Source organism: Aplysia californica, unplaced genomic scaffold (genome assembly GCF_000002075.1).
Source record: "Aplysia californica isolate F4 #8 unplaced genomic scaffold, AplCal3.0 scaffold00094, whole genome shotgun sequence".
Taxonomy (NCBI): domain Eukaryota; kingdom Metazoa; phylum Mollusca; class Gastropoda; order Aplysiida; family Aplysiidae; genus Aplysia; species Aplysia californica.
Window position 1 is genome coordinate 86,903 of NW_004797364.1, and position 15,315 is coordinate 102,217.

At 38.9% G+C, this 15,315-nt stretch overlaps 1 protein-coding gene across 1 annotated transcript in view; it reads right to left on the reverse strand.

Moving 5' to 3' along the window:
- LOC101846494 (ADP-ribosyl-[dinitrogen reductase] glycohydrolase) overlaps nt 1-15,315 on the reverse strand; it is a gene marked incomplete in the record, with an annotated part of 23,069 nt that overhangs the window by 3,723 nt on the left and 4,031 nt on the right. The window contains 5 exon segments of the mRNA XM_005095061.3: nt 49-205; nt 2,313-2,467; nt 5,162-5,305; nt 7,190-7,333; nt 9,498-9,620. Coding sequence (XP_005095118.2) covers nt 49-205; nt 2,313-2,467; nt 5,162-5,305; nt 7,190-7,333; nt 9,498-9,620 — 723 coding nt within the window.

Here is a 15,315-nt window from a genome sequence, read left to right on the forward strand (position 1 = left end):
CCCCCCCCCTCTACTGAGTACAATCTATAACAAGAATGCGACACTCACTTGTTCTTCTGTTTCTAATACAGAGCATGCTAGTTCATAAGACTTCTTGATGAGAGAATCTACATTCAAGGATCCTGACTTTGCTGTCTGCTTGTGAGCAGTGTGCTGCAACATTTGTGCTATACATGTTGATACGGCAATTGTAGAAGCCTGGCATCTGAGGAGAGGAGAAGAGAAATATTATGAACACATGCTTTTTTTAAGTTTAGTTTTAGTAGAGGTTTTACGACGCTCGAAACTGCATAAGGTCATATGAGCGCCAGAAGATTAGAGGTGTTACAAGAAAGTAACAAACACAAAAAAGAAGAAGGGGAGATAAGGACGATAGATGTTTGATAGGAAAGAAGGAGCAAACCACACCAGAGCACCCACCAACCACTCACACACATGCTTTTTGTTATGTAAGATCGCCAATATGTAGAGCCCTAGAAAAAGGAGGGAACAAAGGTTAATAAATAGACAAATAGATGTAGAAAAAAATGACAGAATATATTATATAGACAATATGCAAAGATAGGAAGATAAAAAGTAGAGGAGCCAGATTCTTAAAGACAGAGAGAAAGATTGACAGGCAATTGACAGATTCTTAAAGACAGAGAGAAAAACTGACAGACAATATGGTTTCATTAGAACTGAGACTGACAGAGAAAAGACTACTTTAAGGTATGTTGACAAGTAGGCATTTCTTGCATGAATATGTTAACTGCCATACCCATGCCCTGGAATGTTGCTTTAAAAACATCAACAAAAAGTTTGGTATGGTTGATCTAATCATGGTGACAATACTATCCCAAAAATCATAAGTCCCAAAAATTGTAAGTGCACAAATTCTTCATGTTGACATTCTTAACTCACCGAGCACCGCTCCCGCAACATATGCAGTCCGGTAAAATACCGCGACCGCAGTGTATGCGGGTTCAACTGTAATTGACTATAAAGTAAACCCAGCAGTTTAAAAATGTTTGCAAATAGCCCCTGTTGTTTAAAAACAGGATATCGACAAGCTAGTTCTTTATTGTGATTTGTCCAATAGACTGAACAACTGAAAGTAAGGAAGTTCCACACAGTTTCTCGTAAGCGAAGAATGGCACTGCGAGGTGTCTCGAAGTTTATTGAAACTTGATAATTTTGGTGAAGATTTAAGTGACAGTGAGGTATCAGATAGATAATTTCATAAATCAAAATGTGAATTCGCCTAGCAGTGATGAAGTGACAGAGAAAATGACATTAGACCTAGATCTAGGTCTAGACCAACATCGTCTCTCGATTGTGAATTTGACTCGTCAGCAAGTACGCAGCCGGCTGTGGATGATGATGGATCTAGCCCCAGTACTATTTCAAATCAGCCCTCAAAGTGGAGGAGATATATATATATAGATGACCTGACCTGGAACATCTAAAGACAGATCTAGTCCTAACACTAGCAGCACTGACAGTGAAAATGCTTCTCAGTCTGTCACCGGCGATTTTAAGATCTAGATCTTTTTTTTTTTTTTCAAAATTAATTATCACTTACATTTTTCTGCTAATTCACTGTACACACTCAAGCTTCATTCTCCTACACACAAACACACACTGCAACAACCATTTTGTGTAAGTTTATTAGATTTCTGATTTGTCACATCATTCCTTTTTTTTTTTTTTCAAAATTGTTTTTCTGGGGCAAATTTGTCCCAACTTTGTGTCCCATACATTTTTTTGTCCTTCTTTCTTCACAAAATGTGTTTATATTGTGCCTGGTGTACCCATATCTTATTAAATAGCACAGAAAATTATAAAAAAATAGCATTTCATTTCAATTTTTTATGAATTTTCAAAAAGTGGGGGAAATGGGTGGTCCACAGGGGCTTGGAGGCTAATCGGGGCATGGTGCTCAGTGAGTTAAAGTAGAAAGATGGGGAAAAAAGGCAAAGAAAAGAGAAGCAAAGTGAGAAAACCTGAAAGAAAGAAAGAGAGGGAGAGAAAAAGACAGACAGGAAGGTGAACAGACAGAATGACAGACAGACAAAAAGGGAGTGAGGATACATTAGGCAGGCACTTGTGCTTGTGTGTGTGTGTGTGTGTGTGTGTATGTATGTGTGTATGTGTGTGTGTATATGTGTGTGTGTATATGTGTGTTAGTGTGTGTATATGTGTGTTAGTGTGTGTATATGTGTGTTAGTGTGTGTATGGGGGGGGGGGGGGGTGAGCAGAAAGAGGGGAAACTAAGTTCTTAATTTTTTATCAATCGCTTCTTTGAGAAAAATCAAACTTGACGATGATACCTTGGGTCATGATGAGTTGTCTTGCAAATTTCTATGCAGTTTTTAATCACAGCATCCAAGTCCTGCCACTGGTGAAGACCTAAGATAGAGGTTCTCATCACAGCTCCATTTGGAGCAACGTTTCTCTGATTGCGGTCCCAGACCATGTAAGCAACCTGGCAAAGTAACAATAACAATCACATGACGTAGTTGGAAAATGTTACAGCAAGGTCATCAATGAATGTAAACTATCCTTTACTACTGGTACCCAAAATATTAAAGATGAAAAGTATGACAAAGATGACAAGTAAGTGTACTCACTCAAACAACTTTGAACCAGATACAGTGACACTTCATGTAGTACACCTACGTACTCTACATGTGGGTGTATACTAATATATAATAGATGAATTTCATTTTCATAGGTCATAAGTGTCTCTTAGAATTATCACTTCTATAACATGACATGCGTAATATAATACTTTCAAATATACAAATTTCCTTTTATTAGCAACTTCAAGAATTTGCCTTATCTCTTCATTACAGTCCGTGCCGGCTTTAGGCACGGTGGCAGAAAACTCGTATCACACTCAAGCACGCTAAACGGCTCTTCCCGAATTTTTCCTATATATAAATTACAAGCCTTTAAGTAACATGCTACATATTATACTTTCAAATACAAATTTCCATTTATCAGCAACTTCAAGAATTTGCCTTATCTCTTCATTACAGTCCGTGCCGGCTTTAAACACGCCGACATAAAACACGTATTGTATCGGACTCAAGCACGCTAAACGGCTCTTAACCAATTTTTCCTACTATATAAATTACAATATTTAAGCACTGTAACTTCGGCTTCGGGCACGCTTCATTTACAAAACAGTCAACACTTTCATGATGACCCATCGAAGTTTGAACACAGTCTACACGACAGCAGTGAGTGTGTTGAGAGAAACACAAAGAAGGCAAGTGATGGAGACACACATGCGCGCGCGTGGAGAGGAAGGCAGAGAGATACACACAGCCGCGCGCGTGGACATAGGATCTAGCCTAGGGAAAATGTTCACACAGACGAAAAAATATAAAGAGAGTAGGGGAGATGAGAAAGGGAGGCTAGTTGCGATTTCACCTTTGCCCCTCACTATCCAACAATCCTGAATGTATACGCGCAAGGTGAGATGAAGGCGGTGGTATGAATAAGGCACAGCGGGCAGTGGTACGCACAGGCAGCGTGTAGGCCTAGTGTGCTGTATCATGATTGGCTATCTAAATTAAGTTTTCCTTTCCCATTCAACCACAAAACAAAACACGCAAACAAACAAAAACTACCATGGCGGGTGTAAAAAAGATAACGCACACTTTTGCGTGAACACTACTTATTATACGAACAAAGGGAAATAACTCAGGAAAGTTTCTACATAAAAATCTCTGGATGATGACAATGTCTACTTCGCACTCAAGCATGCTCCGGCATTAAGCCCCCTTATGCTTTCTCCCGAGGGCCGTGCTTGACTCTTTGCGCCTGTAATTTTTTTCCAATGACCCTCCCAAAACGCCGGAATAAATTTTCTCAGGAGCACCTATTAGTATTACAATAAGGCAGGGTACCTTATTCGAATTGATTCTGCTGCCATATTTTTTCAACGAAAGTACATATATTTGATACTACTGGAAAGGTAATTGAATAAGCAATCACAATAGATGGGCTGCATGGTTCTTGTGTTATTATGAAAGAGCAATTACACAATACAGGGGGGATAATAACTGAAAAATAATGAACTTGGCTAGTTTGATGAGTTTTATCCAACTCGTTGTCACCATAACCAAAGAAATACAGACTGATACTCAACAGAAATGTTCATATGTAAATCTCCTCTGTAATAATACCACATACGTTGGTATTCCAGGACAGATCTTGTTCAACAATTTGGAGCAATTGAAATACACGAAATGCTAGTCAGCCACAATCCAAATCTCCACTGACAGTAGACATAGACCTGCAATCAGCTCCTAATTCTATCCTAAGGATAAATCTAGTTCTAGCAGATGTACCAGCTTTATTGACATTGCTAGTAGGCCTACCAGATCTAGACCTTGGGGGCACGTTATAACTAATGGATGATCCACCTACTACCCCTCATAGAGTACGATTCCCACTCAAAACCTGTTCAGTTTCATCCTCGTTGTCAGTATCGTCACTGCTATTCCCATCAGTTGGAAATTACTATTGAAGTCTAAGTCAGTGTGGCTGATAATGTTATCAAGATAAAAAAGCTTATATTAGTCCTGTCGACCAGCAAAAAGCTTTACAGGGCTTTCGTTTTGCGTGAACCGTTGCCCCAAGCCATTGTTGCCATTGTAAACAAAAGGGTTTGCTTTATTTCGATCAACACTTCAGACTAAAGAAACCACGCAAAATTCTCTTTAAAAAGCGACTAATAACGAAACTAGCAGTGAAGCTTCCGGTCTTGACACAAATACATTCGGAAGTCGCAAAGTATTGCAGAAAATAGCAGTAGGAGCCATTTAATAAGACCAAATGAGAAATGACAACTGAGTCGTTCCTTCGCAGAAACCGCGTTCGGCCGTCGACAACTGAGTCATCACTCCGGGCGGAATGAGTTAAAGCCGGCAGGGACTGTATAATCTTTCACAAAGATTCATATGAGTTTTCACATTTTTCATTGACAATATCGCCTACACAACTGCAGAATTCTGTTCAGCAAATTCATTTTAAAAAACAAAACAAATACTAATCAAAATAGTAACAGAATAAGTATAAGAACCAGCAAGAAGGCAATTAATGTTGAATTAGTAACTCTAGCAATAGCAAATTATTTCAAGGGACAGCAACATATGAAATACGGTACCTCATGAGGCGTCTCTAAAAACTTTTCTTGATTTAAAACTTTTGATGTTGTTGCTCCAATACCATTTCCTCCAAAATCTCCCAGTTCAGGAAATCCTTGCCTCATCCAACGACGCATCCTCGCCGCAAAGTCACAAGTAAGAACCTGAACCACAAACGCAAAAACACAATTAAGGAAAAACTGACCAACTACAACAAATTTCATCAGCTTTTTTTATGTGCCAAACAAAGTGCAGAATTTTTAGTTCAATTTTCCATATATGAATTATATTATACCGTTCAAATTTTTATCACACAAACAAGGAACCCTACTTACCTGCTCTACACAGACATCAATAAATTTTTCTCACAAAATAATCTTTGCAGCAGTCCTAGTCTAAGATGCAAACATTAATCATCCTGGTTTCCTCTAGAAAACTTAATTTTTACAATATATGAAATCCCCCCCCCCCCCCCCCCCCCCTCCGGGCAGCAAGAATATTTCACTGCCAAAAGTAAAAGTTAACAAAAGCTTTATGGCTAGCTTCTTTCACAGACCATTGATGGGGAAGTGTGCAGTCATAAAATTCTGTTTGTGATGTTTGCAGAATTTCAATAATATGTGAGCGTGCCGGGTGAAAGGTACCAAAAGACGCATTTTCTCAAACCGAGATATCAGGCTTCAAAGGTCAAAAATAGAATTTTTGACAAAAACTAAGTTCCATTTAAAAATGGATTCTTTAGCCATTCATATATCAATAATTACAAGGACTTGAGTTTCTTTTACTTTAAAGTACATTTTTAAAGATGTTTTTTAACACGAGGTATATTGCATAATCCACAAAAATGCGTTAAAAAATTGTTTTTTCCGAGTAAACATTGCGGATGGTTTCTCTTGTCCATTCATAAAGTCAACCCAATCACATCGCATACCAAAATTTAGGTCATTCTCTCCCCCCTCTCTAGTAGCAGGTAGTGCACATGAATATCTAGAACATGTGTAAACAAAGCGAAGCTTTGCGCATCCACACCCTTTAATTTTTTTGGAGAGCAAACTTGTACATATGTATTGCTTTTTTCTGCCCAGCGCAAACCTAGCCCAGATCTATTCTTGAAAATTCTTCAAGCTGTCCCCGCGTTTTTACGCATTAAAAAAATTCTGAAATTATGCAAACTGAGCCCAAAAATGTGAAATTATGCGATTCTGTCAATTTTAACAAAGAATGATAAAGGAAAATAATAAGAAATTATGCAAAAAAATGATCAAATTTTGCTAAATTATGCGGGGTGCATAAAACCCTGGGGACAGTTAAAGGTGGTGGTGAATTTGTTTTGACGACGTAATACACACACTTTGAAGCTGTTCTTTTGTCTTAGCTGCTTTTTAAAGTTGGTTTGTGAGCAGCTAATGTGTTGTCAGGTCGTCTCGAAGCGTAGATCTATCTATTCGAAGCAGAAACAAAGGGAAACTTTAAAGCCGTTTTTCTCAAAACTTTGTTTCCGTACCCTGCCTTACAAAATCACCCATATCTCAAAAACTATTGGAGATATCATAAAAATTCAAAAAGCATATTGTTTAGAAATAATCTCAGTACATGAAAGTGCAAAAAAAAAAAAAAGGGATTCTTCAAAATGCCTCATTTGGTAGGCCTACCTTTCACCAGGCACACCCACTTATTTTCAAGTCAAGTCAAAGAAGAGTACAAAATGGAGATCGTTGGTATTTCCCTTAAGACTAACAATCATAAAGCGCAAAAAGCATGCTGTAAAGCATGGATATGCGTTATTTACATGCAGTTTTGTTTCTATTATTATTATTAAGACTCTGAAAGGGATCCTCTCACATTAAGCATGTCACTGATTCCTTCCCATCATGAGCTTAGGCAGAAAACTCTGCACATCAAATTTTTGGGAAAAGCATCTTTTAAACTTCATTTCAAGAATTCCCCAACAAAGTGAGGACTTCCATTTCCTTGCACTATCATTTTGAATTTCATCATAAAGCTACATCTTAATTTCATGAATGTGATGAGCAACATGCAAGACAGACCTCTCCTTTGTTGTAGAGAATGCCCTGGAGGATAAGAATCATTTGGTCAGTGTCATCTGTCCAGTCACCATCCTTCCACCTGCTCCTGTGAAGATCTGGAACTTTCTGTGCATACTTCAGATTCTTTGGCTTCCGACCATAATACTGTTTGCGTAACATGTGAGAAAAACATCATGCTTAGAAGTCTTAAGGTATAGGAACATTCTCCAATTGTTCAAAAACACAAACCTCAAAAGTCACAAAAAGATAAATTTCATGTGGAATGACATGAAAATCAGTCACACACTTTCAGTTGATTACTTATTTCATCTGCAACATTAAAGTGTGTAACATAATAATAATAATAAAATAAGCAAAATATCCAAAACACATCTTGTCCCTTTGTATCTTTCCTAGTGTGCTTTGCATTCACTTGCTACCATCTGCCATAAGAAAACTGAGGATCACACCTCTATAACGAGGGAAAAATGTGTTTGTCAGTGCAAAACTGATTCTACTCAAGAGATGCGAGCACCCAAGAGTGATAATAATAAACTTACTCAGCCAAAGTTTCCATGGTGTTCCAAATTGTTTAAAAACAATTTGTTCTAAATTACTTATAATTGTGCCTGAAGAAAACAGTGAACAAAAAAGTATAAATCTTAAATAAGTAAATAGAAACAGAAAGTATATACATACCAAAGATAGTACAAGACAAGATGGGTCACTCAGCCTAAAAAGTGTCCGCAGGAAGTATGCTCTTTGCTTCAGATGGCGCTGCAGTCTGTTTTGAAGCTCTCTTTCGTTTTTCCAGAAGAAGAATAGGAATAGCACTTCCTTGCGTGCGCAGATCGACTGCTGTTCATCAGCAGTTCGGGTACGTTCAGTGCGGAGTTTTAGTTTTTAAAAATTTTAATGACCTCTCGCCCTTCATTCTAAAGTCAAATTAAACGAAGAAAACCATCACCTTTTCCTCCGGAAGAGGTTTTTTTGTCAGCGTAACCATTTTAAAAAAGCGTTCTTCCGAAATTATCCCAAAACTTGCTAGTTTCACTTTGATTTTTAAAAACTCAAGTAGGGTAACTCTGTTCGCAAAGAGTGCTCTTTTGTGAAGAGGGCGCCACCAAATTTTGAGGACACTTTTTTAATTGGCTCAAAGAGAGAAGTGGCCCATCTTGTTATGTACTATCATTGTACATACACAACCTAAACGAGACAGGAAACAAATGCTGATAGGCATATATATCAACGAAACATCATGGATTGTCACAGTTGCAGTAAGCTACAAAGTAACAATATGTGGATTTTCACTGAATGAGTTAACACATTAATTACACCCTAAGGGTCTGGACGGGAAGTCTACCCCCAAATCCTAAGCAAGGCGAAAGAACCCACCACCTGTGAATACAAACATTTTAAAAATACTAAACAAATTCCAAAAATTCTGAAAAAATAAAAATGAGAGAAATGAACGTAGTTTCAGAAAAATAGAATTCTTTTTAATGTCGTATTTAAGTATGCAAAAACTGTTGGAAATGTTTTCATTAATATATTCATTCATCTGATTTGTCATTTTCTTGTTTTTGCTCAAAATTCATCATTATTTCCTTTTTCAAACTCAATTGTGTTGCTTTTCAGCAAGTCGAGATACCTTCGAAGTGTTAAAAATGCGATTGCACTTAGATCGGCTCTAATACCAAAACTAATAACCAACAAAATTTCGTTTTAGTATCAAACAGAAGAAAAATAATTTTGCAACAACTATATAAAACAAAATCTCAGCCCAAGAGTCTTGTCAGGGCAACACTTCGTTTCTAAAGACGCCTGGTCGGAGCGGGCGATCCCGGGCTAGTTAGGGTGGAGCGCATAGGGAAATTCGCGGGCCATCCCAGGTGAGTTAGGGTGTAATTTGTTAAGGAGCTGCGACACAAAGAAAATGCACCACGGAAAGACATCTAGTTGCCATGAAAGAAAAGATCAATATCTTTTGAAAAGAAGAGTTGAAATGAATTAAACTTTTCTAATCCTACAGTTGGTATTTCTGTACACATTACGTTCTCTTCAACTCTACTTTAAGTATCTTTTCTCTTGCCTTTTGAATTCCCAACCAAGTATAAAGACCACCAGCAATGTCCCCCCCCCCTCCCCAAAGCAGCTTACTCCCAGTTTTGCTCTAGTGTTTCACACTTTCTGCCTCAACTTTATTAGCACTTTGTTCTGGCATGCTTGTTCCTCTGACCCTGAAGATATTTCTCTCAGCACCTTTCTCCTTACACCACTTGTCACTGCTTTTTAAATGATTGTTATAAAGTAATATAAGCAGGCTCACCTCTTTTGCTTCTTCCTTAGACATGAATTCTGTTAACAATCCAAGCGCATCTCCAATGCATTGTCCCAAAACAGTAGCAAGCATCTGCTCACAAACGGCAGCAGGAACATGTGCAGAATCAACCTAAACAGAAGAAAAGTACAATTTATACATGTAAATTTACCAGGAAAGCTACAAAATTTGTAACTGCATATCAAATTACCCTTCTGAGCTGTGACATGTGAAAAAGCGAGGCTTAAGTTGAGACTATGATATAGATAGTCTAGCATGCACATAAAGAGATCAGCAGGACTCAAAAATATTTCCGTTATTTGTAAAAATTTCATGAATCAGGCCTACGTGTTTTAAATCCAAAGAAAATACATTTTTTAAAATTTGGGACCTGAAATCTATGTATTCGCTGTGTGCGTGTTTCACTCTGTGCATACTTGACTGTAGTCCCTTCAAATCTAAGGCTCAATGACTTCACAATAATTTATTTTTAAAACTCTCTTGGCCACCCCGTTCATTCAAATGTACCAACCAAACCCATCAAGGGACACACAGCCCAGCACCTTGTTTGCCACTAAAACATTGCCATTCACATGGTGCAGTGACTTGGAAAAACTCAGCAAATGACACACAGCTTTAAAATCAAAAGATTAGTTTGAAAACCATAAAATATCAGCTTTTTATCACATTTAAAAACACTTGCCAATTTCATATCTTTCACCCTTTTTTCTTTTGGAAAATAAAAATATCAATATCTCACTAAGGACATTTTTAAAGGACTAAAGTATTTGAGATATCTTTCTCTACATTAAAGAACAGAGTAGGGTAGAGAGGTACTAAACCATCAAATGAAATGATAAAGCAAAGCAGTTGATAAAAAACCAAATATATGCAGAAACTGAGTTTATTTTTGCTAAATACACAAATATTAACAGCTTTGAGGACAATGTCAGTGCAAACAAAGAAGCTTTTGTTCTACTTCAAGTTGCTTGAATGTACCCATACTGAAAAGGAGACAAACACATGAGTACATTATTCTCCTTTTTTATTTCACAATAAAAACATATCTTCTCCAGATAACTACTATGCCATACAGCTTAAATTTGTTGTGAAAGGTTGCGGAAATGTCAGGGCTTATAAGGCAAAGTAAAAATACCATTTAAAAAAACACTCAAGCTTCCAGTACATCATGCACACTCCAGAACAATTTAGTACAGCATGAGCCCTTGTCTGGCAAAGTTGTTTATAAATGTGTGGCTGCTGCATGTATGGATGATAAGTTAAGCAGTTTTGACCTTAATGTGAGACCAAGTAAAAATGTCAAATATCTCAGAAAGCTCTCATGCTGGGAAACCTGTGCGGGCGTGCGTGTGTGGATTAAATGGGAAAAGTTAAACACCCATAGATCCACCGATGCCAGATGATCATCAAACAAATTCAGGCGACAGCCTACGGTGCAGATGCCATCACCTAGGAACCCCCTTCGAGACACAGGGTCAGTTCGTGCTTCACCAGGCACAGGTTTGGATCTCCCAGGATGAAGAGCAGTGCTAGATTTAGTGGTCAATTGTCTATAATTAGACTTGGTTTTTACTTCTATCTCTTAAAAGAAAAGATTTATTTCTATGGAATCCTGAATTTGCATCTACAGTTAAACATGGGTAACTTGAATTCGTCGGGGATTGGAAATAGTGTTCAAGATTTCGGTAATACGTCATGTCCATGAAAGCCCCAAATACAAAGAAAGAGAGAAAAAATCAAGGGAGGTAAAAAAAAAAGAACATTAAAACAATTAATGTGGTTAGCTCCCTTGATGAACATGTTGAAGGCGTGAGAGCAAGAAGATGAATGAATGCGGAAAACAGAAAATCTCATGTGTGTACAGCCGACTCCTACGCCATTCCTTTCCTGTCATTTCATTGGCTTACAGAAAGTTACGCCTCTTGCCATCCACACTGTGCGCATCCCACAGCATGATTGCACGCGTCGCAAGCCAGTCAGGCGGTGCGGTCAACATCACTCCCCAACCCCCCTTCTCCATCCCCCCCCCTTCCTCCAGCCTCTCGAAGTGAGACAAGGACCACGTTTTGGCTGTAACAATAACAAAGAAACACCTACCCGTGGCCAGAAAAGCTGTAAAGCCAGGTCTTTAGTTGAGAATGTGAAGTGGATTTGTTCGAGATTCGAGTGTTGCGTGTTCCAAGTGTCCGGGAACTCCGTGAAGTCAACACAAAGAAAACATAGGGACTGAAGCGGGACCGGGCATCATATTCGAGATACTCGAGAATTTTGATCTTCGTGTTTGAGATTCGTGGACTGTAATTAGCTTTAGAAAGTGCATCTAACAGAAGCAGTACCACACAGAAACTATGACGATCAACTTTCATCATCATGGTCCTCACTTTTGCAAGGGCTCCTTTGCCATATATAATAAGAAAAAAGTGGCGAACGGGGCATGCTTCATAATTAATAATACAGGTCACAAACCCACATATAATCCATTTTAGCACTTTTGAAAAAATCAGCTTTTTTTTAATGCTTCTCAATGCACAAACTGATTGCAGAAAGTAGGCCTACAAGAATGAGCTGTAGGGAGCTGGTCTAACAAGCTTGACTAAAAAAGTGCACGATGATAAAAAAAAATAATTAGGGGTATGAAAGTGGTAATGGTTTGGCAAGAAGAAGAAATACCATCAGACTGGAATGAAAGCCACCTAATCAAGCTGCCAAAGAAAGGAGACCTCAGCAATAGTAACAACTACAGAGGCATAACACTCCTGTCCATACCTGGGAAAGTCTTTAACAGGATACTCCTGGAGAGAATCAAGCTGGCAACTGATGAGAAGCTCAGTGGAAACCAGGCAGGATTCCGCAAGAACCGATTATCTGTGGACCAGATCGCTACCCTGCGTATCATTGTTGAGCAATCAAGAGAATGGAATTCACCACTAGTGGTCAACTTCATTGATTATGAAAAGGCATTTGACTGCGTGGACAGGGAAACTCTGTGTAAACTCATGCGGCATTATGAAATATCTGACAAAATCGTCAAGCTTTTGAAGACCACCTACGATGGAACAAACTGCCAAGCCTTCCACGAAGGACAACTCTCAGAACTATTCAAGGTACAGACGGGAGTGCGACAAGGATGCCTGCTCTCACCTTTTCTCTTAATACTTGCATTTGACTGGATCATGAAGGAAGCCACCAGAGGCAAGCGCAATGGAATACAGTGGATCCCTTGGCAGCAGCTGGACGACTTGGATTTCGCCAATGACCTTGCACTGCTGTCTCACACACATGCTCAGATGCAAGAAAAGACCAAGGAACTCAACAGCCCATCAAGGAGTGTTGGCCTACGTATACACCCGGGCAAGTCCAAAGTAGTGAAGCTAGGAAAACTGTCAAGCCCTGCTGTGACAGTGGAAGACAATCCCCTAGAAGAAGTGGACTCCTTTACCTACCTTGGTAGTGTCATCGATGGTAAAGGTGGAACTGAGGCAGATGTAAAAGCAAGAACCTCCAATGCAAGGTCAGTATTCAAGCAACTATCAAAAGTCTGGAAAGCAAGCAACATCTCACTGCACACCAAGATTCGACTCTTTAATTCCAATGTCAAGTCTGTGCTCCTCTATGGCTGCGAAACTTGGAAGACAACAAAGACAGTGCTGAATAAGGTCCAGACTTTCATCAACATATGTATGAGGAGTATCCTAAGAATTAAGTGGCAGGATAGAAAGAAATGAAGAGCTAGGGGAAAGGACAGAACAAAAGGATATATAGAAGTAGAAATAGGACTAAAAAAGTGGCGTTGGATGGTACACGCCTTCAGAAAGCCCAGCGGAAACATCACAAGACAGTCACTGCAATGGAACCCACAGGGAGCACGAGGCAGGGGTAGGCCTCGAGAGACATAGAGGAGATGTCAAGATGTGTGGAAAGGGACATGAGAGAGATGAAGCTCTCTTGGAATGAGCTAGGAAGGATGGCCCAGAATAGAGATAAATGAAAGGAGCTTGTATGTGGCCTATACCCTGCCAGCTAGGGGTGAAAGGCTTTGATGAAGATGAAAGTGGCAGTAGTAGTGATTTGCCAAAATCAGCTATTTCCCGAAAAAACAGTCCCTGATGCCTTAAGTCACACTTTTGCTCTAATCACAGCCACAGTTGTCCTCTCTACAATACTTAGCCCTCAAAGGACAAAGGATTTTTTGTTTGCTGGCAGAGGATGAAAGTGAGCTATCTATAAAACGCATTAAATGAGCTAGTTTACACTCTTCAACATCCTTATGAAGAGGAAGTCACATGACAGAAACGGGAATTTCATTGGCTGAGGAAGAAAATTTTAGGATGTATCAAGTTTAGGAAAATAATGATTTTGGATGTAGTATAGGCATATCGAGTTTTGCAGATCTTTCGGTGGCTTTTATGAAGGATGTGTTGGGTTTGGGCCCAAAACACTTTGAGTATCTGATAGCCGGTAACAAGGTGCATTTATAGGCTAAAAATCTTGATTTTTTCCAAAATGTCGCTTAACGGGTTTTGCAACTCACCCCCTCCTATTTCAGGACCTTAGCAGAGCAGTGTACAGGAGAAGTGGTGGCACAAAAGAACTACACCTATTTGATATCAATAATAATCTATCGGTCCCGGCGTTGAACGTCGCATACGCGTCTGTCTTTTATCCCCTGGCAACGGATCATTATTACAATAATAAGCTAGTCTTAACGTAGATCTACGTAATGAATTATGTGCTGGTCTATGGAATCAAAAGTTGCCGTATGATCGGCTCTACAAAGCAACACAACTTTTTCTTGGTAAACAATCGAGATGATACAGGCTTGTGTATTTGAACGAATCGGTCTTTTTTTTTTACACAGCTCATAATGTGTAGGTGCCAGGTGGTCTGCTTATCTTCAATTTTACCTTTTTCTATAGCAAAGAAAGTGGGAAACATGGGGGGTGGGGGGTGTATCAATGAGGCGGCAGGCATTTGATTGGCAGATAAGGTGTGGGGGAAACTAAAAAATGGCGGAAAATTGGAAGCACTTAACGTTAGATCTATAGAACGAAGACACTTCCTTTTTTCCGACCCGAGTCCGAATAACATTTTTTCATATATTCGGACTCGAGTCCGAATAAGAAATTTTTTTATTCGGACTCCAGTCCGAATATGAAAAAATGTTATTCGGACTCGAGTCCGAATAACGACGGCCTAACAAGATAGTTCACTCCTCTCGTTGAGCCAATTAAAAAAGTGTCCTCAAAATTTGGTGCCCTCTTCGAAAAAGTGTGGACTTTGCGAACAGGGTTACCCTACTTGTGTGGAATAACAATAAAACTGAAACTAGGCCTAGCCACAGAATTCTACACATTCTGTGGGCCTGACAGACTGTGCTTGTATAAATAATAATAATAATAATAAATAGCATTTATACTGCGCATTTCCATTTTCTAAAAGATGCTCAATGCGCATTACAACGAAAAAGACATCACATCATAAAAATTAATCGACAAGTGCGTACATAAAACAACGTATTATACATATAATATAAATGCATATATGTGTAAAATTTTATATGAGAAAAATAGTCTCGCAGTGAGGTTGAAAACGTGTTCACTAAAAACAATTCTTTCTCTCTCTCTCTCTCTCTCTCTCTCTCCCCCTATCTCTCTCTCTTTTCTCTCCCTATCTCCCTCTCTCTTTTTCTCTCTCTCATTCTCACACGCTATTTCTTCAGTCTCACATCTGGCGTACACATGCATATATATATATATTACAGTACATCATTATGACAGGTACGCTTTTGTGAATAAAAAATGCTTCA